Source organism: Dermacentor variabilis, chromosome 7, assembly GCF_050947875.1.
Source record: "Dermacentor variabilis isolate Ectoservices chromosome 7, ASM5094787v1, whole genome shotgun sequence".
Taxonomy (NCBI): Eukaryota; Metazoa; Arthropoda; class Arachnida; order Ixodida; family Ixodidae; genus Dermacentor; species Dermacentor variabilis.
In genome coordinates, this window is record NC_134574.1 from 26838041 (window position 1) to 26865662 (window position 27622).

General features: G+C 46.5%; 1 protein-coding gene across 3 annotated transcripts in view; it reads left to right on the forward strand.

Annotated features, from left to right (window-relative positions):
* Positions 1-27622, forward strand: part of Adck1 (aarF domain containing kinase 1) — a 166337-nt gene that overhangs the window by 100384 nt on the left and 38331 nt on the right. For all 3 annotated transcript variants that reach the window (XM_075698334.1, XM_075698336.1, XM_075698335.1), the window contains one exon: positions 23419-23535. In XM_075698334.1, the coding sequence (XP_075554449.1) occupies positions 23419-23535 (117 nt within the window). The remainder of the gene's footprint in view (positions 1-23418; positions 23536-27622) is intronic.

Here is a 27622-nt window from a genome sequence, read left to right on the forward strand (position 1 = left end):
AAGTTCAAACGCTACATTTTAACCGATGCGTACGCAGGCAGTAAGCTGGTGCGGTTTATGCGGATACGAAACACATTATGTTCAATGGCCGCTGAGTCGGGGATCTGACTTTACTACTTTTAAAACGAAACTACTGTTTAAGCGGGTACGGTTTAACGAGGTTTTACTGTATTGTCATTTTCAAACGGCATTGACAGTCCTGTCACTGGTAGGGTGATTCAATTTGCTTGGAAATTCATCAATAATTTTAAATAACCATTAAACGAGATAACAAGAGTGGAATTGGTAGCGGCTTCACGTGACTGCATGATGAATCGATGACATCAGATCCTACACTACCATAATGTAAACGCGCAGTACACTTGGGGCTGACGCCAAAGAAGGGAAGCTGATGCTGTCTCCTGATGACACAGCGAGCTTTACAGAGTTTTCAAATTAGACAGTGGCAATTCAAGCAACGATCTTAGTGGCAATGGCGGTGTAGTCTTTGACGTGACAAATGTCATGAGTCAGGATCATTGCCTAAATGACGATTTCCTGACTCGGGAAAACTAAATGACTTGGAGCCATATAGTTTGCCACAGATAATCAGAGTGCAAAAGAGAAGATATATTCAAAATTTTATTAAGATCAGTGGACATCGAAAATTTGCCAGAGTTGCCCTTTAAGCGACCAGTTAAATTGAATCTGACTTCACACTTTTCACCCTCAATTCAATGCTTTCACAATTCAAAAAATAACCTTAAGGGACACTAAAGATAAAAAATTATTTGGGGTGCACTAGTAGATTACCCTTTTACAATACAAAAAGAAAGAAACGAAAGGGAAAGCTCTTAGCACGAGAAGAAGCTTGGTGAACCAGAAAAGATGCAAAAATGATAGATGAGTGAAGCCTTCACCAGTGCAGCTTCCTTTACCAGCTCAGCTCGACATCACAACTTGACATCAAAAGGCTAAACTTGGCAAGTTTTAAAAACATTTAGTCGGCCACAGCTGTCCATACACGAAAAAGATTGTTTAATATTCGTGACATCAAACTGATCTACTGGCAATGAAGTTTTCATATGAAATTCAGAAAGTGGAACTTTAACCTCAGTTTTCTGTTCGAGCGACAAACCTATTACTGGGTAATTCCACGAAAGATCAAACATGCATGTCCGTTTGATATTTTTGTTTTGTATGTTTTTTATATGTCATGTAGGAATTTTTAAACTCCATGGAACCGAAAATTTTATTCCCGATAAGTGTTCCCAGCAAACCAAAACAATATTTCACGGATGGAAAATAGCTAAAATAATTCCAATCATTATTTCCGGTGACCCATCATCTGTCTCTAACTACAGACCTATTTCACTCACCAGTATTCCATGTAAACTATTAGAACACTATGTCATCAGCAATTATGAAATACCTAACAGAGCACAATCTTCTCTTCATTAACCTACATGGGTTCCAACTGGGTCACTCTTTTGAGCTAGTCTCTGACCTGTACCAAGCTATTAGCAACTCATCATAAATAGACGCCATACTTATTGATTTTGTAAGGGTTTTGATAAGGTAGCTGATAACCGTGTATTAATGAAACTTTGCTATTTTGATATAAATAGTAGGCCTATGAATTGAATTAGTAACTTTTTAGCTAACCAGTACCAATTTGTAACTACTAATGAATTTTCTTCTCTGCAATCTTTAGTAAAATCCGGGGTACCACAGGGCTCTGTATTGGGACCAATTTTATTCCTGCTATATGTCGATGACATCAGCATTAATATAAAATCTGCAGTAAGACTATTTGCAGATGATTGCACAACTTATAGACGACACTGAAACTTTGCAATTTGACCTCACGAAAATTACTGACTTGCGTAAGCAGTGGCAAATGCAAATACATAAATGTTTCAAAAACTAAGGCTGTATAACCCGAGGCTTACCCATTGCTCGATGAACGGCATTAGTATTGCACATGCACACACAATAAAATACTTGAGAATTCATTTATCTTCAAACATTTCATGGAATCAATCCATCAAGCATCTAGTAGTGCATGTAAAACCATTGGCTACATTAGGCTTAGCCTTTACTCGGCAAACAAGTCCACTAAATTATTAGCCTATACTATACTGGTTTGTTCGAAAATGGATTAAGCATCTTTTATTTGGAGCCTGCATCAGTCATACCTCATAAACAAGCTCGAGTCGGTCCAAAGCAAAGCAGCCCGCTTCATTATGATAAATTACTCATGAACTTCTAGTATCACTAACATTAAGATATCTCTAAATATCCCCTGTCTAGAAAATCGAAGACTGATTGGGACTTCCCATTTTCACAAGCTTTATCACTGCCGGTCGTCTTTCAGCGCATGCCACATCAGGCCCGCCTATCGTATCTTCCCGCACCTTGGTCACCCCTTTAAGGTGCAGCCAGTTCTTGCACACACTAACTTTTTGAGTCACTCGCCCTCATTCTCGCGACATATCACTGGAATATGTTGCCAAACGAAATTGTATCCGCTCTAAGTCATGATGACTTTCCTAGCAAAACTAGAACATTATTTTAATGTACTCACATAGGATTCTCTTGCTCATTCGTTATATGCATCACTATGTTCTTATGTGAAATAAGAAACAGTTCTTTTTTTTTTCCTCACCATATTTTGATGTTCCTTGCGCAAATGGCTTTGTTTTAGGTTAAATTCCGTGTATTGCATAAAAATTTCTCTGGTTGTATGCTTTCATTGTTACGTGCAGTATCTGCTGGTATGTGTACCTTTTTAGCAAGCATTTTCCTTGTATGAAGTAACCAAGTAACCTTGATTTTGTGTAACAGCGATTTTAATGCTATATACGTATCTTCAACGTTTAGGATGTGTCGTTGTAGTGCTCTTGTTTATTATTTTATTTTCTTCTTCATTGTTTTTCCTTTTGCATTCTTGTTTTTATTTTAACATGCATTATCTGTTGAAATGCGTGTACTGTAACTATCACTGATTTATTGAAACACCTCTATGTAATGCCCATATAGGCCTTCAGGGTACTTGAATTAAAAGGTGGTGGCGCGAACGTCCTCCTTTGCTTACACAATATTTTCTGATTTCATGGCCGAGTTCAGTGCAAACTAAAAGTGTTGTGCTGAAAAACATTTCTGCTCATCCTAGTATGCTTCACAGCAGATTAGTTCTATGCGTTTTTTTGCCACCCACAAATGAAAAAAATGTAAAAAAATTGCAAACATGGCCCATATCAGGAAAGCTTGTAACTAATTCGTCTTGGCGCATTTTTTATATTTCACACAAACTTGAGAAAGGTGTCGAACATAGAAGGTTTCCCTTTGCAACATTTATGCAAAATATTATCTTCTTACGTGTAAGACAAGAGAAGAAAAAAATAGTTGAATAAACAAGCTTTCTTCAAAAGCTCATTTTCAAAAAAATAAAGAAAACAGCTCAAATTAAAAAAAAAATTTTAAATGGTAGTCCGCTTATGTCAGGCAAAACGTTAGTGCGATATGTTTCCTCATTTGCTTTATTTACGAAATACAAAGGGCCAAAGTGGCCCATGTTGAGCCAGCTGGCTTATGTATCTTTGCTAGTTGTCTATCAGTTTGCATTGTATGCAAATATAGTTCTAATTTCTTTTCTGCTTCAGAACTTCACTCTGGCAGCTTCTTTTCAACAAAAATGTATTGTCAGATTTCATTTTTGTCTAGCATGTGGAGGGGTGGGTGACTGCCACCCTCTGAATTGCTAATGCGTACTGAGTTTGCCCTCTGTGGGCATTGCACTTACACCTCCATTATTCGTTTGTCAACAGCGTGTGAGGCACCGTGAGTACATGTTGTGACTGACTTTGCCAAGACCCGCCTGCTCTTGTTGAACCTAGTAAATCAGATGCAAGTGGTGCCAAGGCAGGTTAATCCGTAAGCAATGGAGTGCTTCCATAATCAGCAGGTGCACCATTATGGAGGTGCTACTTGCTACTTCACTGCCTGCTCTCCAACCACCATGTGCAATGGATACTGGAACCTTCTTCGGCACCATCACATGCGACTCGCACTGTGGCTTTCTAAAAAATTATCCGATTCATTTCCCGATCATTTCGTTTCCTGTCATCTCATGTTTTCCACATTGCCCACAGATAACATCTTCCTGTGTTACCTCGACCTTCAGCTCTGCATTTCAGTTATCTGCAAAAGTGTAGTGCAGCATGACTGAGCCAAAGGCTGCCGAAGTTGTCTAATTAGTAATTTATGATGTTTCGTCAGCACCATGCTGACATGCTTTCCCACACCGAGAACAGCAGAAGCCACTGGTACCAGACCGCCATTGTCCTTTGATAACGAGCGTGGCCCACACATTTTCACAGTGAAAAAGCTTTAGACGGCCTTGTCCATAAAACATGAAGCTATGAGACGTTCCGAGGCTCAGTCACGACAGCGGTGCAGAAAAAGCAAACAAAAGAGTGCGGTGCTGTTCAGTATAAACATTTTGACTTGGTGTAGTTCTTCACTACACATGATTCATGCAGCTCATAGCTCAGTCCGAGTATTCTGTGCCGATTATTTACGCATTCACAAGAAGATTTCTAAGAAAAAAATGTTCGTTGCATAAACTTTTTGGCTGTTGCCTCCCTGTGGAACCTACTGCAAGAGGCTGAGGATATTTGCGACACTGACGAGGCCTGCCAGCACTGCTTTATGTGCCTCAAGGAAATCCTGTCTTCATCAAGTTTCATGTTCATCATGTTTCATGTTTCATCATTTAAGCCACCATCCTCCATTCACAAATGTGGCAGACAATCTTACGGAAAGAGAAAACAAGCCGAGATTGAAAGCATCGTGGGCACGAAGATACGCTCAACTTTATTAAAGCGCTGCATACAAAAGTGTCGGTACACCTGTACTGTCTGTGACACAATGTATGTGCTGGCTGGTTAAATAGCCTGAAGGAAGCATGCGTGGCTTCAAGGTCCTACCGAAAACGTCTCTGTCTCTTAATCATTGTGCCACCAGAAGTTGAAAACAAATGCATTCAAAAGGCAATCCCAGCTGTCACAACGTACACGCTCACAAAGGCCCGCAATTGATGCGAGCAGCATGGAATGTGATCAGATTTTAATTCGTACACGATTTCAAGGCTAAGCCCATTGGATGTACAAGCTGCACTCGACAACTTCACCAAGAACGAACTTGGGTGCTCTCGGCAGAGCCCGAACAAGAAGGATGTGTCAATCATTACGAACGGCCAGAGAGAGAGTACGTCTCAAAGCGGTTTATGATACATTCTATTCGCAAGACATTCCAGATGTTCAAAGCAGCTCACCCCAAAAGTGCCATCGCCCTGTCAAAGTTTTACAGCCGACGTCTAGAATGGGTGCTGCTCGCACCACAGCAAGAGGTTTGCATTTTTTGCGCTAATGCCAATCTTTGTGTCCCCAGCTTGGAAATTTCATTGGAAGGCATGAAAGCATCGTTCCTTTGCAGCCCCCCAGCAAGATTGTATGTTAGGTGAATGCGAGTGCTGCCCATGGAGTGAAAGCCTCACTTTGGCCAGTGTGGGAAGGGTCAACGAGGACGAGGTCACATTTGCTGTTTGGTGACTTGATCGAGAAGATCTTGTCTCTGACCCTTTTTGTTAAAGAGCTCGGCAAGTGGTTGACCAACTGAATTCCTTGTGAATACATACGCCACACTCAAGCCACGGCTATTCATGAGGCAAATAAGTGCGAGCAGTGTGGAAACATTGTTCTGCATTTTGTTTTTGTGGAAAGCTGGACTGTCCTTCTCTCAAAGGAAACAATTGTACCATTGGCACAAGAAACAAATCTCCATTTTCGCCTTTGACGCTGCGTCAAGGAAAGCAACACACAGCTTTGCTGTCATAAGTGACGACATGCATCACGACGCAGTGCATGCCTGCTATGGCTTGAGTAGAGTGCACGAAGTGTTCGATGAAAAAGCACCCATATACTATCACGTAAAGTATGTCGGCGATGGTGCCGCGAGCAACTTTAATAATTGGTACAAACTGCGTGAGTTATGTCGCTCCATGTACACCGGAACCTCGTTCATACATGTTGGAAAAAAAAGTAAGAAAAAAAACTTAACCGGAAAAACGTACGATCCGGCATAACTAAAAAAATTTGACAGATTAAACTATTGTTGACATCTACGTAATGGGAAGCGTTGCGCGGATCTTGTGGCACGATATGCCTACGCACGTCAAGCTGGTAGTGCTCCGGCTGTATGAGAAGCGTTCTGTTGTTTTAAGAGGGCAATGGGAAACCGAAACGTGATGCCCACATCACGCGCTGCCTGCAGCGCATTTGGATTATAGTCTACTAAAAACGTGCAGTACACTACCAATGGCACTACACACCACATGCTGTGAAACAGCTTATCGCAATAGGGTCAGCGGTGATAGCTGTGAATGCAGCATGCGACGACTTGGGAGAAGATTTGCTGGTACCATAAAAACAAACTGTGCGCACCGTCGTTTTCATGTAAGACAATCTTTCTCGACAGCGCATGCCTTGCACCTTATCCTGTTCACATGCAATCTAGCATCCGGAAAACGTTTATGATCGCAGTTTGCAGCAGGGAACGGCGGGGCATTTAGGTTTTCGCCTGTCAAAAGCTTGCGCTACGCTTTTGACGGCACCACGCGCTGTGAAACATAGGTGAAGAATTTTATCGCAATAGAATTGGCAGTGATAGCTACAAATGCCGCGTGTGACGATTCCGGAGAAGATTTGCTGATACCAAAAGGAGAAACTGAGTGCGCGTCGGCATTTTCACGTGAGATGGGCGGGCGAGTATTGCGGTGAAGCTGCTGCAGCGGGCAGCTGTATAATGTTCTGGATCGCGCGCACCTTGTGCATTTTCTTGTTTATGTGGTATCTAGCAGCTGGAAAACGTATCATACAATCGCAGTTTGGTAATGTACTGAACGTTGGAAGGACTGCATTAGGCCTGCTTGAAAGATCGTTTTTTCTTAAACCCCACAGGGGCGTCTGCATCAGCAGGCGTTTGGTGTGTGGTGACATCACGGACCCGAGCTCGTGGGGGTTGGACCCTCCTGCTTCTAACCGCGCATGTCTGGGGAAAAGAGGATCCTGGGGGTTGAGCTAATGCTGGGTGTTTGGACCTTTAAGGCCCCTCAGTGGAGGCTATTAAAACACTCCTTTGGCCTCCGCTTCATGTAGACGGCACCTCCGGACTGACCCACCCGGGTGAAATCGGTAGTTGCCTTTTTCTGTCCCTCTCCTCCATCTACTGCTTTCCTATCAACTTACCTTTTCTGTCTTGGCATTTGCTTTCATCCCAATTTTTCTGTTTCTCCGAGGTGGCTTGGGTTAACCTGGTGCTGTGTATCCAACCGCGAGTACGGCACATTGGGTTATAGCAGCGATGCACGGCTGGTGTGTGCAAGTCGTTACTTTGTCAAACTTGTAGTGTCTCCTTTTGGGCTCTGTGGCTGCCACTGCTGCCAAAGTAATATCATCTCACATGCATACAGCATCATTCCCTTTGCTGTCCAATCGTACCGCTGCAAAGCGCGTACGCACTGAAGACTTGGATTGTAGCGTGAAGTGACATGGACACAGACTAGAAGCAGACAGGACGAGCGCGGTCCTGTCTGCTTCTAGCGTGTTTCCATGTCACTTCGCGCTACAATCCACGATCATGTTACTGTACCAACTCTCCCAACTTTCTATCCTTTTGCACTGAAGTCTCTCTGAACTTCTTCGTTCAACAAAAATAACCTTGTCCACGCTACCACGTTATCCACAGTGATAAATGGGAAAAACCAGTGAGAGTTATTCCATCTTTCCTGGTGTCGAAATCCCTAACAGACACCATTGGACCAGGCTATAAAGCTAGCAAGATGGCAAGCGGCGACTTCCTCCTTGAGGTTCGGGACACGCTGTGGCATGACAAACTTGCAAAACTCACAGCCCTTGCTGACGTACCAATTACAGTGACCCCACATCGTTCCCTGAACGCAGTCCAAGGTGTGATCTTTGGTGCGGACTTGTTAGAATTAATCGAAGCTGAGCTATTGGAAGGCTGGCAAGAGCGAAATGTCATTGAGGTAAAAAGAATAAAAATCAGGCAAGATAACAACGAAATCCCAACAAAGCATGTGATAATTACCTTTTCCTCTAGTGTTCTACCAGAGACCCATGAGACGGGCTATACTAAAACTGGTGTCAGGCCCGACATTCCTAACCCTCGACGGTGTTTTAATTGCCAGAAGTTTGGCCACGGCTCGCAAAGCTGCCGAGGTCAGCTCACCTGCGCAAAATGTGGCAATAAAGGTCTGATAACTGATAACTGTTCTGGCACAGCTCACTGTGTGAACTGTGAAGACGATCACCTGGCATATTCCGAATCCTGGGAAACGGTGGAAGAAATATAAATAAACAACTGCTGTGGAAATCAAAGAAAGTATCTCATTCAATGAAGCCAGAAAAAGGTGTTCAGTTTTTTATAGTACAGCTTATGCAGGTGCAGTGCATCAGGGGGCAGCGCTGCATCGGCCACTGCCACTTCCTCGGGCTGTGCGCCAGCAACCAGCTTACCTACTGGTTGCCTTGGTGCCTTACCTCCCATTTCAATTGCTGCTCCTGAAGCCAGCCTAGTTACAGTTTCATTCATTGCCTCAATGTCATCTTCATCTCTCTGTTCTAAGGCTGCGTATTTATTTGCAATTGTCAACCTGAATTGATCTGCTTTTACCTTTACTGCATCTAGGTTGACCTGTTTCTTCTTGACCAATTTTACTCTTTCTCTTTTTTAAATTGAGGTGAATCCTAGCCCTCACTAACCTATGATCACTGCACCTTACCCTACCTAACACTTCTACATCCTGCACTATGCTGGGATTGGCAGAAAGTATGAAATCAATTCCATTTCTTGTGTCACCATTAGGGTTTTTCCAGATCCACTTGTTGTTCCAACGCTTCCTGAAGCAGGTGTTCATTATTCGCAGCTTATTCCTTTCCTCAAATTCTACCAACACATCTCCTCGAGTGTTTCTAGAATCCACATCGTAGTTGCTGACTGCTTGTTCACCAGCCTGCTTTTTCCCCACTTTTGCATTGAAGTCACCCATGACTGCAGTATACTGTGTTTGCGCTTTTCGCATCGGTAATTCAAGATCTGCATAAAACTGTTCTATTTCTTCATCATCGTGACTGTAGGTTGGAGCGTGTAGGTGTTCCACTCTGCGTGCGGCTAGGGCTGAAGGTGAGCTCCTGATCTAGCCCCACACAGTAGCTCCGTGGTACTCCCCAACCAGTAGCATGGGAACGCGGCTACATGGGGTTCGAACGAATAAGGCAACCAGCGGCATCAACTGTAACAATGTGTATTGCTACCAGCAATAAACAACACTGGCAGAGGGAAGTCCTCTCTGTAATTTGCCCGGGATAGTCCGGCAAATGAGGTCACTCATGGGTTGCAGCAGGTACTCCAGTCCGGCAGGTTAGGGGTCCAGCGTCAGAGAGGGAGGGTCTCCCCCGGTGGTGCTGTTTTAAACCTTTTTGCCTTTGCGAAGGGAATGTCCTCCTCGCCCACCAGATACCTTCTCGCAAGTTAGGGAGGAAGGGTGGGCATGTGGTGAGAACGAGGGAGAACCGGAAGAGGGCATACCGCTCCCGTGTCTATGCCGGCTCTAGACACAGGGAAAGATGGGCGCGTGTGCTCCTCACGAGCGTAGGTTTGTACTACCTTTGCTCTATACCACTTCCTTGTAACCCTAAGTTTGATACAGCAATATGAATGCCCTCCAAATGTTCATCACTGGAAACTGTCATCTGCCGACTGGGATCGTTTTAAAGAGTCAAGTTATATATTACAAGATTGTATCAATAAATTTAACATAGATGACACAGTTGCATATTTTACTGGTTTTATAATAGACGCAGCAGAAAAATGCATCTTGCAGACAAATGGGAACCCATGCAAAAGACTACTTCCCTGGTAGAACAATGACTGTAGGCAGGCTCGAAAGAAACATAACCATGTGGCATTCTTCGTTGAAATCATAATGCGGAAAACCTTATTGCATTCAAACGGATTATATCGCAGGGAAGGAGGTTGCGAAGGCAAGCAAGGAGGGCAAGCTGGAAGCGGTTTCCTTGCGGTATTAATTTGTACACACAGGAGGTGAAAGTATGGGACGGGCTAAGAAGGCTGAAGTAGGAAACTGGAGTACACCAGGGAGGCGTCCTCAGCTGCACGCTTTTTATTTTGAAGATGAACGCATTTATTTATTCACTACCTACAGGCATTTTCTATTCTGTTTACGTAGATGACGTACAGTTAGGTTTTAAATCCGGTAGCTTTTCAGTCTGCAAGATTCAAGTCCAGATTGCGCTAATGAAAGTATCAAAATGGACAGACGAAAATGGGTTTAATATCAAACCACATAAAACCTCCTGTGTCACTTTTTCAAAAAAGAGATGGCTGTACCCTGACTCCACTACCTTACTGCAAAGACAGCACATTCCTGTGGACATAAATTCCTAGGTGACACTCGATTCAAAGCTACTTCTCATACCCCACATCAGATACCTCAAGGTCAAGTGCCTGAAGATTCTCTCGCACACCAACTGGGGCAGTGATGGAAGATGTTTATTGAATCTCTACAAGGTCCCGTCTAGACTACAGTGCTGTGATGTATGAGTCTGCCACACCAACGCAAGAATGGTTGAGTCTGTTCATCATTTAGGAATACACCTAGCCACAGGAGCTTTCAGAACTAGCCCAGTACAAAGTCTCTACGCAGAGTCCAACGAGTGGTCACTCCATCTGCAAAGGTCGTTGTCCAGTTTCATGTACTTTCTGAAAGCACACTCTAACCCTGAATATCCTTGTAATGAAACTATAAAAACGGCTTGTGCCACACTTTTCCACAATCACCCAGCGGTGAGAGAAAACCTGCTAATGGCTCCAGCCAAACCATTACCACCGTGGCTGTGGCAGCTCATTGATTGCAACACATCTTTTGTAGAAGTTACAAGGAATGCCCCAGAAATACACATAAAAATGCACTTCCTAGAACTTCGTTCGAAGCAGTCATGCCCAGAATTCTGCACAGATGCTTCAAAGTTGCTTGCTGGCATTTCTTATGCCGCAGTCGGCCCATCCTTCTCAGAATCAGGCTGTTTGCACCCGGAAACGAACATCTTTACAGCAGAGGCTTATGTATTCTTGTCTGCTGTACGGCACATCGACAAAACAAATCTAGAAAAAAAGTAATAATATTACAGATTCACTGAGCATCATCAAAGACTTAATCTCTCTACAAAAGAATAAAAAATCCTATCTTTGCTCAACTTTATGCAATCCTCTGGGCTTCGTACGCATTTCATCAACTGTGGGGTTCTCTCACCCATGCTCTTGGGACAAAGGAACGACAACACAGTAGTGCAAACAATCACAAGGGCATTTATTGCACCTTTCATAGATCAATGCCTGCTAGCCGAGTTGCTATCCACAAAACATGCCGATGGGTGCGCGGCAAATCTAGAAGTCCGACTCACCGCGACCGGATAGCGAGCGAATATGTTCACCCCATGCTGGATCCCAACGCCTGGTCGTTCGCGCGTACGGTCACGCGAACAGTGGCGCGTTCGAAGGAGGCCACGCGAGACGGTCTCGCAGAAGCATGGATCGGTGCGTGCGCGGGACATCCGCGCTGTTCTCCGATCCGCCGGGAAAGAGCGATAGCTTTCTACTTTTCGCTCCCAAGTAACCCTGCCGGAGGCGGCGTTAGCAGTGCAACACTCGCGCCATCTCTCGTACTGCGCCTCTGCCAGACCAACTGCCGCGGGGATCACGCGGCGAAGCCGGATTGCAGAAAAAGGGAGCTATGCGGAAAAAACATATCAGGGGACGCGCGAGTGTCGCGCATCCCCACACAACATATCACATTATGCTGGTTACTTGGCCACAGAGGCATCAAGAGTAATGTGCTTGTCGACCGCATAGCTAGCACAGCATAGCCCAGCATAGCACAACAGTGACTACAAAACCCAGTACTGTATTTACTCGATTCTGACGCGCCCTCGATTGTAACGCGCACCCATTTTCACTGACAAAAAAAAAATTAGAACATCGATTGTAACGCGCACTCGTTTTCCATAACCAAAAAAAAAGGAAGTACAATACCGCGCACCTCGTGCTTTCATATAGAAATACTGTTTTCTCTCATTTGGAAAAAAATGATTTATTGTCAATGCACTAAAGTTGCGAAGAATAAAAACACAAATGGAAGTGGTGTACCTTGCTGCCAAGATTTTCACTGCGCTGGTACGAGTCACGTGGGGCAATAGATATCACTTGTCGCTATCAGACTCCTTATCGCTATCAACAGACCAAATCATTTCATCCTCAATGCCGTCCATGGCATTCGAAATCCCACACTTTTTAAAGGCCTTGTTAACCATGGCAGACGGGATCATGCACCATGCATCTTTCACCCATCCAGCAAAGTCCTGCAGCGAAGCACGCTTCATTTTATTGGCGGGCATAAATTCGTGGCAGCCACTGACAAGCCATTCGGGGTAGAGCGCCAGCATTCTATCTTTCACTGGCTTGTTCAAACAAACATCGAGCAGCTGGAGCTGCGATGTCATGCTGCCGGGTATCACGACAAGGTCGGTGTTGCATGCAGCCAGCATGTCCTTGATGCGCTGGTCAACGTCGCACCTGAACGCGTCGTGCAGAAGCATCCCACGCAGAGCCAAACTGCCAGCAGGTCTCTTCCGCCAAACGTTATCAATCCAGTCAGTGACCAAGTCCGCCGTCATCCAACCTTTTTCATTTACGTGCACTGGGAAACACGATTCCTTTTGGGAGCGTCTTCTGTCTGAAGATAAGATACGGGGGCAGCTTGTGCCCATCCGCACTGCAACAAAGCATTGCAGTGACTCTAGTTTTTTCGTGGCCGGAAGACAAAACGTGCACTTGCTTCGGCCCCTTCTTTTCAACGGTTGTGGTGGCAGGCATGTCAAAGTAGAGCGGTGTCTGATCGGCATTTCCAATCTGTCCGAAGTGGTAGCCGTTTCTATGGCACAACTTCAACACGTACCGCTGAAAACTGTGCAATTTCTCTTCATATTGTTCGGCCAAGTTTTAGCCTATCCCTGTCCGCCTTCGAAGAGAAAAGCCTTTCCTTTTTATACAATTTGATAGCCAGCACCTGCTCGCTTTGAAGTCACTCCACTTTAGCACTTTCTGTAGGGCTAACTGCATCACCCTTACTTTGAGCACATCAGTCATCACAGGCCACAGTGCCACTCGCTGCTCTTGCACATGTTCCGCGAGCAGCTCTTCTGTTTTGGTCCACTGAAGCCCTTCCTTGTTGCTTTGCTGGTGAAAATATTGTCACCCAGCTATTACAACTGAAACAGTTTATCACCGACAGATTGGCAAAGAAACGTCTGCCTTTAGCGATGGCTGGTCCTCGGAGAGCACGCGCGCAACCAAGAACTTCGTCGGTCTCGCCTTGAGGGTCCCGTGTCATAAAGTGCAAACTATTTCGCGTCATTGCTCCCCTCTCAAAAGCGACCGGCCCGGTCGCTTCAAGGACAGCGGGCGCGCACTATGGGCAAGAGTGCCAACATGAAAAGACAAAAAAACAAAACATACAGGAATGTACACAATGCTGAAGCGGTGTGTGAGGGTTGCTTATCCCTCGCGTGCATAGTACGGCTTCATCCGTACTACGTGGACGACTTCAGCATGGGGACAGCATCGGTTCGAACCAGGATCAGAGCTTTGAGGCACCACCTCGTAGTTCACATCACTGAGGCGGCGTACAACTTCATAGGGGCCGAAATAGCGGCGCAACAATTTCTCTGAGAGCCCACGGTGTCGGATAGGTGTCCACACCCATACGCGGTCGCCTGGTAAGTACTGGATATTCCGTCGGGTCCGCTTGTAACGGTAGGCGTCGGTATTCTGCTGGGTGCGGATGCGATTCCATGCAAGCTGGCGAGCTTCCTCGGCTTTCTCGGCGAAATCTTCAGTGGTGTCATTTCTTGTGGCTCCGTGGTCTATACCGGGAGCATGGCGTCTAAGGGGGTTGTAACGCGACATCCGTAAAGAAGCTCCAATGGTGTAAACTTGGTGATCTCCTGCACAGCGGTATTGTAAACAAACGTGACGTATGGCAAAATTTCATCCCATGTTTTGTGTTCCACATCAATGTACATGGAGAGCATGTCGGCTAATGTTCTGTTTAGGCGCTCTGTTAAGCCATTAGTTTGGGGATGATAGGCTGTGGTCTTTCGGTGGTCGGTGTGCGTCAGTGTGACGACTTGTTGCAATAACTCCGCTGTAAACGCTGCACCGCGGTCAGTAATGAGTACAGCGGGTGCACCGTGATGAAGCACGATGTTGTGGACGAAGAAGCTGGCGACTTCAGCAGCAGTTCGCCGTGGCACAGCTTTCGTCTCCGCATAGTGAGTTAAATAGTCAGTTGCCACGATTATCCACTTATTTTGCAAGGATGATGTGGGGAACGGCCCAAGAAGGTCCATTCCCACTTGCTGAACGGGGAGGCGGATCCAAAGGCTGAAGGAGGCCGGCAGGCTTGACGGGTGGAACTTTACGCCTCTGACAGTCACGGCACGTTCGCACATAGCGCTGAACCGATGAAAATAGGTGTGGCCAATAGTATTTTTGCCGTATGCGCGCTAATGTCCTCGCGAAGCCTAAGTGGCTGGCACAGGGATCGTCGTGACACGCCTGTAAAACTTCCTCACGCAGTGCTGTCGGGACGACGAGAAGGAACGTTTCCTGGCTGTTCTCGAAATTTTTCTTGTACAGGACATCGTTTCGCAGGCAGTACGATGTCAATCCTCATGAAAGTGGGTGTGGGACAACAACGTCAGCTCCCTCGAGATATTGGTTGACTGGAAGCAGCTCAGAGTCTGCACGTTGATAGTCAGCCATGAGCACCACGTCGACGACACCAAGAAACGGCAAATCTAGCTCCAAGTCGGAGGATGTCAAGAAAATAGGAGAATGTGACAAGAAGTCAGTGTCGCTATGCTTATGGCCGGATTTGTAGACAACAGTTATGTCGTATTTCTGGAGGCGGAGGCTCCAACAAGCGAGGCGACCTGATGGGTCTCGTACATTGGCAAGCCAGCAGAGCGAGTGGTGATCACTGATCGCTCGAAATGGCCGGCCGTATAAGTAGGGTCGGAACTTGCTGATGGCCCACATGACAGCTAAGCATTCTTTTTTTGGTCGTTAAATAATTAGCTTCTGCTTTTGTCAGACTATGACTCGCATGCGCAATTACACGTTCTGTGCCATCTTGCCATTGAACCAGAATGGCCCTGAGTCCTACGTTGCTGGCGTCGGTGTGTATTTCAGTTGCCGTGGTGTCATCAAAGTGCGCCAGCACTGGAGCGGATTGAAGGCGTTTACGCAATTCGATGAAGGCCTGCTCTTGGTCTTCCGTCCATGCAAAGGGTACATCTTGTTGCGTCAGTCTCTTGAGCGGTTCAGCAATCCTTGAGAAGCCTTCAACGAAACGACGGTAGTAAGCGCAGAGGCCCACCAACCGCTGAACAGCCTTTTTGTCTTTAGGACGAGGAAACTCTGCAATGGCAGCAAGTTTTTCTCGGTCTGGTCGTACTCCTTCGGAGCTGATCACGTGGCCTAGAAACTTGAGTTCCTGGAAGCCAAAGTAACATTTTTCAGGCTTAATGGTGAGGTTGGCCTTGCGTATTGTGGTAAGGACACTTCACAGCCGGGCGAGATGTTCATCGAACGTGCTAGAAAACACAACAATGTCATCTAGGTACACTAGACACGTCTGCCACTTTAGTCCAATGAGTACAGTGTCCATCATTCGTTGGAACGTAGCAGGAGCGGAACAGAGACCGAAAGGCAGCACGTCAAATTTGTACAGCCCATCGGGAGTCACGAAGGCGGTTTTTTCACGATCACGCTCGTCCACTTCGATTTGCCAGTAGCCTGACTTTAGGTCTAACGAAGTAAAAAACTGAGCATGACGCAGACGTTCCAAAGCGTCATCGATCCGTGGCAGGGGATAAACATCGCGTTTGGTGACTCGGTTAAGCCGTCTGTAGTCAACGCATAAGCGGAGTGTGTTGTCTTTCTTTTTTACTAGTACGACAGGCGATGCCCATGGACTTGTCGACGGCTGGATGACGTCGACAAGGCAAGGTGCCGCCGTGGTTCACTGCACCCTTAAACCTTGCAGCGAGTGGGTGCAGCCCAGCACCCCCTGCACTTTTTCGTTTGAGGTGCCGTGCACCTTTTTCTGAATCGAACAAACCTGTTATTTCTTCGTCGTCTATGGTGACGGGAATGTTCGACATTACTACCTCTCGTAAGGTGTTTGACTCCGTCTGTACGTCTGCGTCGTTCTGTTTTCGTTGTGGTCGTCGTAGTGGAGGATCTCGCGTACGGTCGTCGTCAGCGGCCTCATCTCCGGAGGTCGCTGAACTCAGTTTTCCCGACCCGCCGGGCTAGGCGAGCGGCACCTCAGAGCGCCGCAAGTAAAGGCTTGGCTTGGTGATGGTGACCTGTAACGAGCAGGAGACGACGAACGGGGCTCCTGCCATCGCTGATCAACATTGCGACGATTCGCGACGAAACTCTCTATTTCCGGCGGCCGTTCACCAGGTCGTGGACGAGGTGCATTCGGCGAGAATCCACGAAGCCCCACTTGACAATAAGGACACATTCTGTAGATGTGTCCGGCTTCGCCACAATGAAAACAAAGGGGCTTGTAGTCTGTGGTGCGCCAGACGTCGCTCTTCCTAGTCCTTGCTTCGGCGATGTGCGGTGGGCTGCGAGTCGGCCTGAAGCCTAGGTCCATTTGTTGAGTGGGGTGTACCAAGCTGCACGCACTTGAGGGTGGCGGACGGCATACTGCTTCAGCGTAACTCATTTCGGCATGCGGTCCCTGCTGTGGTGCCTCGTACTGTCCAGGAATATGGATGGCCTGTCGGACCTCGGCGCGCACCATTTACGCAATGGAAAGTTGTCCCACAGGGGCAGTGGTCATCTGCATCTTCTGCAGTTCCTCCTTGACGACAGCCCTGATGAGTTCTCGCAAGGCGCCAACGTCGTTACCGAGGGTAACGGCAGAGAGCTCCCTTGAAATCATGGTGTCACGGTTGTTTTACCTGGCCCACTGTTGAAGGGCCTTTTCCGTAGTAGTGGCTTTGTCATGGAACTCTGCAAATGTCGTCGTCGGATTTCGAATGAGGCCAGCAAAGATTTCCTCTTTGACGCTGCGCATGAGATGGCACACCTTCTTTGTTTCAGTCATAGAAGGGTCTGCACGTCTGGAAAGCCGATTCATGTCTTTTGTGTATGCCGTCACTCGTTCATTTGGGCCTTGAATTCTTGCCTCCAATGCTAACTCCGCCCTCTCCTTCCTGTCTGCCCTGGTGAAGGCATTGAGGAACTGTCTACGAAATTCTTCCCATGACATCAGTGTCGCCTCGTGATTCTCAAACCATGTTTTCGCGGAATCCTCAAGAGCGAAGTACACGTAGCTTAGATTACGCTCGTGGTTCCAGTCGTTGAGGTTGGCAACCCAGTCAAAATGGTCAAGCCAGTCGTCGGCGTCCTCTGAAGCACTTCCGTGGAACAGATTCAGTGTCCGGATGTGATTGACGACAACGTGCGATGCTGCAGGAGTGGCAGGAGGTGGTTGGTTTGTCATTCTAGTTCGTTCGGGTAGCAGACTGTGCTGTGGCTGGAGTCCCTGGAGACGTCGGCTGGCACGTACGTGCACAGGGGTAAGCTCGGCTGAACTACTCGCCGGGTTTAGGTCTGGGGTATGCTCCGGAGATCTTAACATCGACCGTACCCCACGCCTCCACCAGAAATGTCACCCAGCTATTACAACTAAAACAGTTTACCACCGACAGATGGGCAAAGGAATGTCTACCTTTTTGCGATGGCTGGTCCTCGGAGAGCGCGCACGCAACCACAAACTTCGTCGTTCTCGCCTTAAGGGTCCAGTGTCATCACGTGCAAACTTATTTTGTGTCAGTATTCTCCTTCTGTTTGCGCCAGTCCCACACACAAGTTTCGGGAACTCCGAATGCCTGAGATGCGGCTTGATTTCCGTCCGTCTCTGTGCACATGATAACTTTCCTTTTAAATGCAGCATCATGGTGCACTCGGCGTGTCTTTGCAGTCGACGCTTCCATGCTGATTGAATAAATGCAGAAAATGGGAAGACAAGTGGTAGGTCAGGTTACACCAGTGCCTGGTTACACATACAACATGGAGGAAGCTACGGCAGCTAGGCTAGAAGTGCGTACAAGGCGGCCATCTTTCGAATGCCGATGGCGATATGGTAATGCGGATTTAGGGTCATACTCAATTCCAACGTGTATGCAATTTTTGGACCCATTCTATCGGAAAAAAGGTGTGCGTTAGATTAAAAAAAATACGGTAATTCTTCCTTTGCTGTACCTGTTGTAGATTTAAGGCCCCTTAAAGGGAAGCTGAAACACTTTTTAAAAAAAATGAGTTCCCTGCAGCGTTCTACAGTTTTGAGTTCACTGAACACGAATATCTCGTTTAAAAAAGGCAGAAACAAATGCAAGCGGCTGTTTTTTGCAAGAAAACGTGCACCAGCACCTCAGGGCATCGTGCGAATGCCGCTGTTGCCCGTGATTGGTCGGGACCGCTTTGACGTCATTCACAGGGATCGCTGGTTGGCGCCGCCGTTTCAGAGCGTAGCACGCTGTTTTGTTCTGGCTTCACAGCTCAGTTGTAAGCATTACAGAAGGTTCTCGCTGTCTCGGAGAGCTTGTATTTTCGCCGCACATGTTCAAACCGACAGCCGATACAGAAAACGATGGCGGCAACGGGGGCAACGATGATGTTGAGTGTGCCAACAGCGAGAGCGATGTGTGCACCTTCTCGTGCATTAGAAATCTTAGCTGGTACATATGTCTTTTCATGTAGCTGCACGTTCCAATGACGGGAGAAAAAACTCGCTAAAGTGTCACTGGGAACTTGCTGCTGGAAGAATGCCGAAGCACTAACATCTCATTAGATTGTAAACACGGGTGCAATTCCACACCCCTGTCATGCAATGTCATGCGCATGTCATGTGCAATGTCATGCACCTTGCTGCTGCTTGTCTAAAGTTCCGTGGTTTTTTGTGTGTTGATACACGATCGCGAACATAAGTGCCACGTTTGGCTACCTCAAACTCTTCAGCATCATCTGTCTGTGTCACAATGGCTGCTGCAAACACTTCGATTGGTGATGGTAGCGGAATAAGTTCATCAGAGGCTTGGTTCTCAAGGTGCTCTGCTAGAACCTGAAAGAGTGCAAGGCATGGATGTCATGAATTTCAGCATATCATGCATATCAGCAAACATGACAACAGTTGGATTACTTACAGTAATTTAAATACTTGTTCAGTAATTTATGTGATGGATTGGTTGTCTAGTGATTTAGTAATGTGGATTATTTGGTGTCTGTAATTTCATGGCTAAAGTAGTTTATTAATTGCGTTAAATATGCACCAGTAAGCTGTGTACGGCGCCAGAACGTTGGTAGTGTCGTGAGGTGTTGTGGAGGCACATGTGGGGGAGGGCATGAAATGTTGGCAAGTGTATGTTACCTTTAAGAAAGGTTGGCGTCCCTTTATACTCTGCTTTTTGATTCTTGTATGCATGAAAACTTTTTGGAAGCAATCGTAAAGTAATACCATTACTTTTTTGAAAGCGGTAATTGTAATGTAATTCAAATCAATGAGCGTAATAAGAAAGTAATGAGTAATGTATTATATTTACTTTCAAATAATAATTTTGCCATGTGTGATGCATAGCTAGTTAAAGGCAACAAAACATTTTTTTCCAGCAGCGATACCTGTATTGGGCTAGACCACGTCAAACGCTGACAAGTTCAATACCTTACAACGTTACTTCATTATTTGAGCCCGTTCGCCTTGCCACTGGCGCGGCTGTGCCAACGCTCATTTTTTGCGGCATTTCGCTGCTGGTAGCAAGCTGTGAGTGCGAAATCTACGGAACGAAGTTTTTACACGACGAGTTCAACTACTATAACGCGAGCATAAAAATATTGCCGTAACGCCTTATGTCGTGCGATTTGAACACGAATGCTGAACAGCTAAACCTGCGGGCACCGCATGGTAGGACGAATAGCAAATATCACTGAATGCGCAAGCGTACCCCCGGCCAGTTATTTCACTGTACGAAAACGGTGCCGAACAAACAGCCGTAGTAAAGTGTTCCGTGACAAAGCGGAGTGGAAAAACAGGATGAAAACGGCAAGCACTTTGCACGCATGTGCATATTCCCAGCTGTGCCTCCACCTCGCTTTGTCATAGGCCGCTGTAAGGCCGTTTGTTCGACACTCAGGTGATCACCCATTTAAAAAATTGCCCGTGTGCACATTAATACCCTTACCTCACCCTTTCTGCTCTTGGCGAAGGCCACTCTTGGAAGTGGCGAGGTGTTTCTTTTGTGGGAGAATATAGACGAAAGAACGCTGGCCTTCAGCCGTGCCGATTTAACTGGAATACCGATTGCCCGCATCATTGTCAAGCTCCGATGATAATCACTGTTGCGGAAATGGTCCGAACACAGCACATTTGATTTCGTCAGCAAGAAATTATCTCTCCTCACTGCACGGACCCACTGCGCTGCAAGTTCCTTGTCCTTCGGGAACATGTGAAACACCACATCGTCTCGCCCGCCTGTGTTCGCACAGCCGAATGCTGCACAGAACGAGGGCATGTTGGGCGCCCTTGGCTGTGGGCACTCACGCAGAACAGAAAGGAAGCACAGTTCACGAAAATTGCAAAATACAAACGTGAGCGGCGGCAGATCTCTCCTAGCGTCGTTTAGTAAAGCGCAGGATGGAAAAAAACCTGCCAGCACATGCCAGCACGCTGGTCCGGCAGTACGGTCCCCAGGAATGGCGTCACTCTCGCCGGTTCTCTCATCCGGCTGCCTCCTTACCCGGCGCTCCGGGAAGTGATGGGGGCGTGTCCGCGGGGGGATTTAAAAAGCTATTTCTGCTCCTTATATTGACAATACAAAGAAAAATTTGAGAACCGTAAATTAATAGGTCTGTTCTTCCCAACCCCAGCAATTCGTGGAAATTGAAAACCGTTTCAGCCTCCCTTTAATACACGAGAAACTGAGGGGCCATTGCCAACATACATGAGACACTAAAATTCTTTATAAAACTTCACGTTATTAAGGCAAACGTAGGGAGACGACCACCAATAAGAAAGGTATGACAGACTAAGGTTACCTTCTGCCGCCTTAGGGTAGGTCATACTTGTGGCACTAACTCCTACCTACTAACCGGTGATGATCCTCCTGCCTGCGATAAATGTGGCAACACGCTTACGGTCCTTCACGTCTTGTTAGAGTGTTGAGAAATAGAAGCCCAATTAAAAAGCACTTTGGCTTTGAACCACTATTTGACAAAAAGTCAGATGTTGGTACATTGCATGTTGTCAGACCAAGGCATACATAGCACATCTTCTCACTAGAGGCTGCTGCTGCGATAGCATTTTTTGGAAAGCGCATACCTCCCAGCCCTTGCATTCAAGGGCTGACGGTGAGGTATTAGTGCTACTTTTCCTTACCCATTCAGTACATATTTCCTTGGTAACAGAACTTTTATGTTTATACCATACACCACTAATCATTGTCATTGTTTTAATACTTGTACATTTTACGCACGTTACAGTGACTAATTTTAGGCTTTCTACAGCCGAGTTACATGTACCACGCACATCTTGATTCACCACCGTGACGTTTGTCATGTTGTACCATTAGCCCTTCATTTATTATCTTTTTCTTGGTGCTCTTTTGGCGGCCTTGTGCTAATGAAATCCATACGTCATCATTGTCGTTTTTTTCTTTAACTGTGATGTTTGTTCACCCGTAGCATTGGGATGCCTTTGAGAGGTATGACAGGAAGACTGCACTGTAGTAAAGCTCTCATGCGCTGTGGAAATTCACGTAACAGTCCCATGCTTCATGTGCCGCCTCTCTGAAACACAACAGCCATTGTTTTTTCTGGCTGACCAAAGCCATTTCAGAAGGGAGTTCATCATTAAAAGGGCCCTGAAACATTTTTCTAACTAATCATAGAGTGACCTCACGATTAAAGTATGTCTCCTCATGAAACTCCTGCCAGAAGAATTTTTCGAATCCTTCAAGTATTAATGGAGTTAGACGTAGTTATCGCACCGATGAGAGGCTTTCTCTCTGATTTCATCTTCAGTAGCTTGCTGGAAGCTGCACAGGGGAGAAGACAATGGGGCAAAGCCCCGCCCAAAAGTCGAGTGTCTCGCCGGCGAGAGGGCTCATCGCTGTACCCCTCTGGTGGCCACGGTAGACTGCGCTATGCAGCGTGCCGCTGCTATCGCGGAGGCCAGGCGCAGGAAATCCAGCTACTTGCAACTTTAATGGTTAGACTGGCAGCGAAAAGATGAACTAATTTTTCTCACCATTTGATATCATAGACGTATGCATTTTTCATTTACTTAACTGAACATTAGCACTAACAGTATTACCGGGAATCTTTGCACAATCACGAAATCAGCTGTTGGCGAGTCCAGCTGCATGTGATGATGCTTCATATGATGACCTTGCATGACATTGCGGAGGTGAGAGCAAGTGATTTTTTTATTGCTTTTGACATGAGATTGTAAATTTTCTACTACATGCAGCGCAAAGATATTTGGCTCACACGTTCAATGGAGCCTCTTCTACAGATCAGCAATGTTTTTGTACTGTGTTCAAGAAGTGTTTCAGGGCCCCTTTAATATTTCAGGGCCCTTTAATGCAGCTCAACTTGCTGTTCTCTATAGTATGCCTCTTAAATTCTTCACTTACAGCCTTGGAACAGGCACGGAGCGTTTGGAAAAAAAAAGGACAAAGAGGGAGAATGGCAACACGAGTGCTAACTTTCAACAAATGTTTGAAAGCGGCGCACAATTAACGATGAATAGAATAGAAAAGCTGTCACACCATACTTGCAGAAAATATTGCATAACTGGGAAAGGCTGATGGAACGTGACAATGTTAAAGTAGCTTTTTTTTTGCCTTATGCAAACTACAAAGAAATTAAGTTCATAAGACACGCAGCTGCAAAGAGCAGCATAGAGCACGCTTTGTGAATTGCGTGAAAGTATTTGTGTACAAAGTGCCTCTTTTCTGTGGCAAGAAGTATGTCTGGCAGACAAGCTATTTCCTCCCTGTCACAGTTTTGGTAGTGTTGAATTCTTTGCTGCGACTATGACGTGGCAACATTAAATTTAGAATTTTACGCCATTTTTTTGTTTAGATGTGCCACATGGCGCAAAGTGATGCAATGTGCTGTGCACTTTCTTGGTGACTGCAGGTGCCCGAAATCCACTGGGACCTGACTACGAGGCGTGTTATGACCATGCAGTTCTGCGAGGGTGGCCAGGTTAACGACAAGGCCTACATGGAGAAAAATGGCATATCGCCTATGGAGGTTGGCTGGTTTGACATGTTGAATCTCAGCGTTGCTCTAGAAATGGGAGCAAGATGCGGCGTGTGGTTTAAAGCCCTAAAGCAATCCGTGGGCTGTCAGAGACACCATAGTTACAGATTAAACACCTTCCAGCGATCAGCCACTGGAAGGCATACTGTTTGAAATGAATAGGCGGGTTCACTGTTCACATACGGAGTTCGAAGCTTTCTACCCACGTGCGAGAACGCAGACAAACTTTGCACACATGCCTGCAGTAGTTGCTGGCTAGTTGACTGTGGACCCGGACCACGCTTCAGTGGCCATCAAGATAACTTATGTGCATGATCACGCGACCGATCACTGATGAGCCACTCGTAGGAACATGTTAGCGACAAACTGTCTATGAAGGTTTGTGCCCCTTATCACACTGGCTGGCAGCAAATTTTTGTCACAACCGCACCATTGGCCACGCTGTCTAGGTCGGTAGGTCTAATCAAAGCTATGTCATCAGGTATCGATGACTAAGTTGCAGTTACCAAATCAATGCAGATCTATCCACAGCGGTCGCGTGACCTTCAGAAAGCCGACAAACCACCTCGCCAATGAAAGCAACTGCACAGGATGACCGTTGCATGTTCCTGACCGCCATATTTGTGAAATACCATACGGTTATCCGCCAACATAGCATAGTGGCCCCTCGTTCCAAACACCATTTGTAGGCACACAACGGTCTCTTTTCGTAGCCTTGAGCGACCCCTCAGAAGAGTAAGTTTGGGTTTACATGGAGTACTCAAAAATATCATGTGACAGAACGCTGATCTGTGGCTGCAGACGCATTTACATAGGCGGCAAATGGAAGCGAATGAAAAAAATGGAGGGGGCAGAGATATTGTGAGTACTAGCCCATGGGCTTCCCGATTTGAGAGCTTTTTACTGTCGACGCTGAATGTAGTCGACGTGTGTGGTGCCGATCACCACATGGAGCAGTGCCAAGTGACGTGATGTGCATTCCCCGCTTTTGTCTGTTGCGCAGATTGGCCTTAATGAGATGATGATAACCTGGGGAAACCACCAGCCATAAAGATGGAAAAACACTCCTATTTTTTGGAAGAAAGTTGGAGAGCAATGCATTCTAAGCAATAGAATGCATTGCCATTATGCTCAACTTCACTGTTTCTTCAGCTAGCTTCCAAGAAAAGAAAGCACTTAATTCTATTTGACAGACATTCTATCGATAAAAAATGTTTTCCAAACTTCGTATACGAACCGAGTTGTTAGCAGTGCTAGCATACTAATTTTGGTGTTCCCTTTAATAAGAGTAAGAGCATATCATGCATCTCGTTTTATAGGCACCTAAGTTACTGATAGATAGCAAGATTCTTTTTATGTAATGCGATTAGCCTCTTGAGCATGTGCAGCACTTTGTTGGTGCAAAATTTGGAAGCATAAAAGTTTGTGTTAAATTTTCTCATAGTCGATTCAATATTCAGCATTTTTTTCTTATTTGATTCAATATTCGATTTGGAATCTACTATTTAGCATTCGCGCACACCTAAAAAAAAGGTATGGGCCCATGTGTTATGAAGCCAACACTGGGCTTTTTTGATTATGCAGTCCCGGACTGTCCGCAAACCGTTTGTGGCTTCCATCTGACTAGCCCTGACAGAAGAGCACGTGAAAGTCACGTGATCCAGCTTTTGGAGACTGTCCGCGGTTTTGTTAGAAAACACCGTGACCGGAAGTCATTCTCCTTTCTGCCGTCGTTTGCTTAGCTACTCGTAGATGGTCCCTTACCCAGCGAATTCATCAACATGGTCTCCAAAGTGGTGCAGTCTCAGCGGCCACGTCGCCGACACAACCATAAAAGTTTCATAGTGGGATCGCAGCCTCAATACATCGAACGTGTTCGCTAAGCACAGTTTATGTCGTGCTCTTGCTGTTCGTGTAACTTAACCGCTGTGTGGCATTGGTAGCTCATTGGCAGTGAAATTTAAGCGGAATTTCTACACGGACACAAGCTAAATCGCTGCTCGGTCACATCGCTGTTCACGCAGAAAGCACCCGTCGACATCCTCAAAGCTTGCGAGACCGGGACGGTCTCACAAGGCCCGACATGTATGTAGGACAGAGCACACATACACCATCTACTAATCCTGCACATCAAAAAGGAGACGCTCGAACTTGGCAACAGAAGGGCTGAACATATACAGTTAAACATCTATATAATGAACTTCTCGATATAACAAAGTATTTAACTTTTCATAACCTCTTGTCCATAGAACGCCATGTATAACAAACTGTGTTTGTATGCCATTTCAGTACAACAAAATTTCACTGCTGCAAAGCAATGCCAAGATAATAAATGGAAACTTCCGCGGATGCAATTGGTCAAGTCATTGATTTACAAGCGGCTGGTTGCAAATGCACTTATGAAATCATGCGCCACGCGACAAGAGAAAGTGGAGCAGCTTCATGCTCTGTATAAAGTCCAAGTGCAATAAGATCGTATCATGCCCTGTGCACTATGTGCAAGGGTGAGAAAAGAAATGTTGCCACCTTCCTGCGTGAGCAGTAGGAAAGAGCGGTAGGGAAGCCAGCTCGTGCTATCGCAATCAAGCGCATGCGAGGGGACACGGGAGGTGGGGGGAAGTTGGTGCGCATCTCGGCCATGGCTGTAAGCCCGGCTGAGCGTGTACGCAGCCATGCACCCTGCTTTAGAGGTAATCTGCCGTGTGTGCAAGGAGTGGGCGTGCCGACACGGCATGGCACCATGTAAACTGTCTTACCACGCATTAAGTATTGGAGGTTGCGTAATCTCAAGTTTCGGTGACCCATTAAAGTGAGAGGCAGACGTAGCATTCACTCCCCGCGGCTGGCACTTTTCCTGATAGCGTCGTCCCAGTGCAAGCGACGCTGTCAGCCATGGGGGCAGAGTGCACGCAAAAGCATAGCTGGCTTCACTTACTGCATTTACTCGAATGCAACGCAACCACGATTGTAACGCCAGGGTCGACCTTTCAGTCCGTAAAATAGAAAGAAATAAAACTGCGAATGCAACACGAGATGAACGGAAAGACAAATGATACCTTTTTTTTTTTTTCAAGTTTTGATTTGGACACGAGTTCTCTTCACTTGTCATCGTCGTCTGAGAACGGAATGAAGCTTTTATTGGATGGTATTCTCGGGCAATCACATTGCGAAATGATTTCACTTTCACAAAAATTTGCGTGACTCAGCACCGAAAGCGTCCCGGACAAGTGTTTCTCGCGCTGTTCCAAGGTCGTTATCAGTGCCAAGAGTGCTGTCAGCCATATAGATTGTGGAGTTCAGTGCAGAAACGAATCAAGTCTCGCAAAAGCGAAACAATTTTGTGAAAGTGATTGCCCAAGAATCAAGCCATTCAGGTCGTCGAGCTTGTTTGAGATTAGGTATGTCTTAAAAGACGGCAAACCATGTCATTTGGGGACAGTACCATGCTACTACGAGGCCCTTCTGATCGGCCTCACAAAGGGCCTCCCATTGGTGCCACCATCCGAGAATTGTTGACTCATTGATGTTGTGGCGACGAGCGACCACGTAGACCGTTAAAGTCTCGGGCTCTCGCAGGAGAGGAAGAACCGACAGTCCGTCTCTTAGCGTAGCATTCTTTTTAATGATCTCCTTCGGAACGCTAGCCCGTGCCGGAGCGCCAGCCGCTCGAGCCTCGAGTAGACGCGAGCATCTACGTCATCCCTCGTGCGACGCCGATGCTGCTGCCGCTACAGAGGGCTCCCCCCCCTAGAGAGGAGGAAAGTTCGACGAACGATGGAAAGTCCACGTGACGCGGCGTGTCTTGGCGTTGGTCTTGGGTGTCACGTGCACTGGCGGCGGCGAAGGATGCAGCAGGGTCGCATCGCATACTGGTGGAGCTGATGGCATGGGTGCTTCTATGTAGGCGGGTTTGAGACGTTCCAGGGCAATTGTGTCTGATCGGCCGTTGACATTCACGACGCTCTAGAACACAATATGGCCCGGAGTAGTGTGGTTGCAAAGGCTTCCGCACGGCACAGTTACGCACGAAAACGTGGGTAGCAGAGCTGAGTGCGGGAGAAACGTACGGGGACCTTGC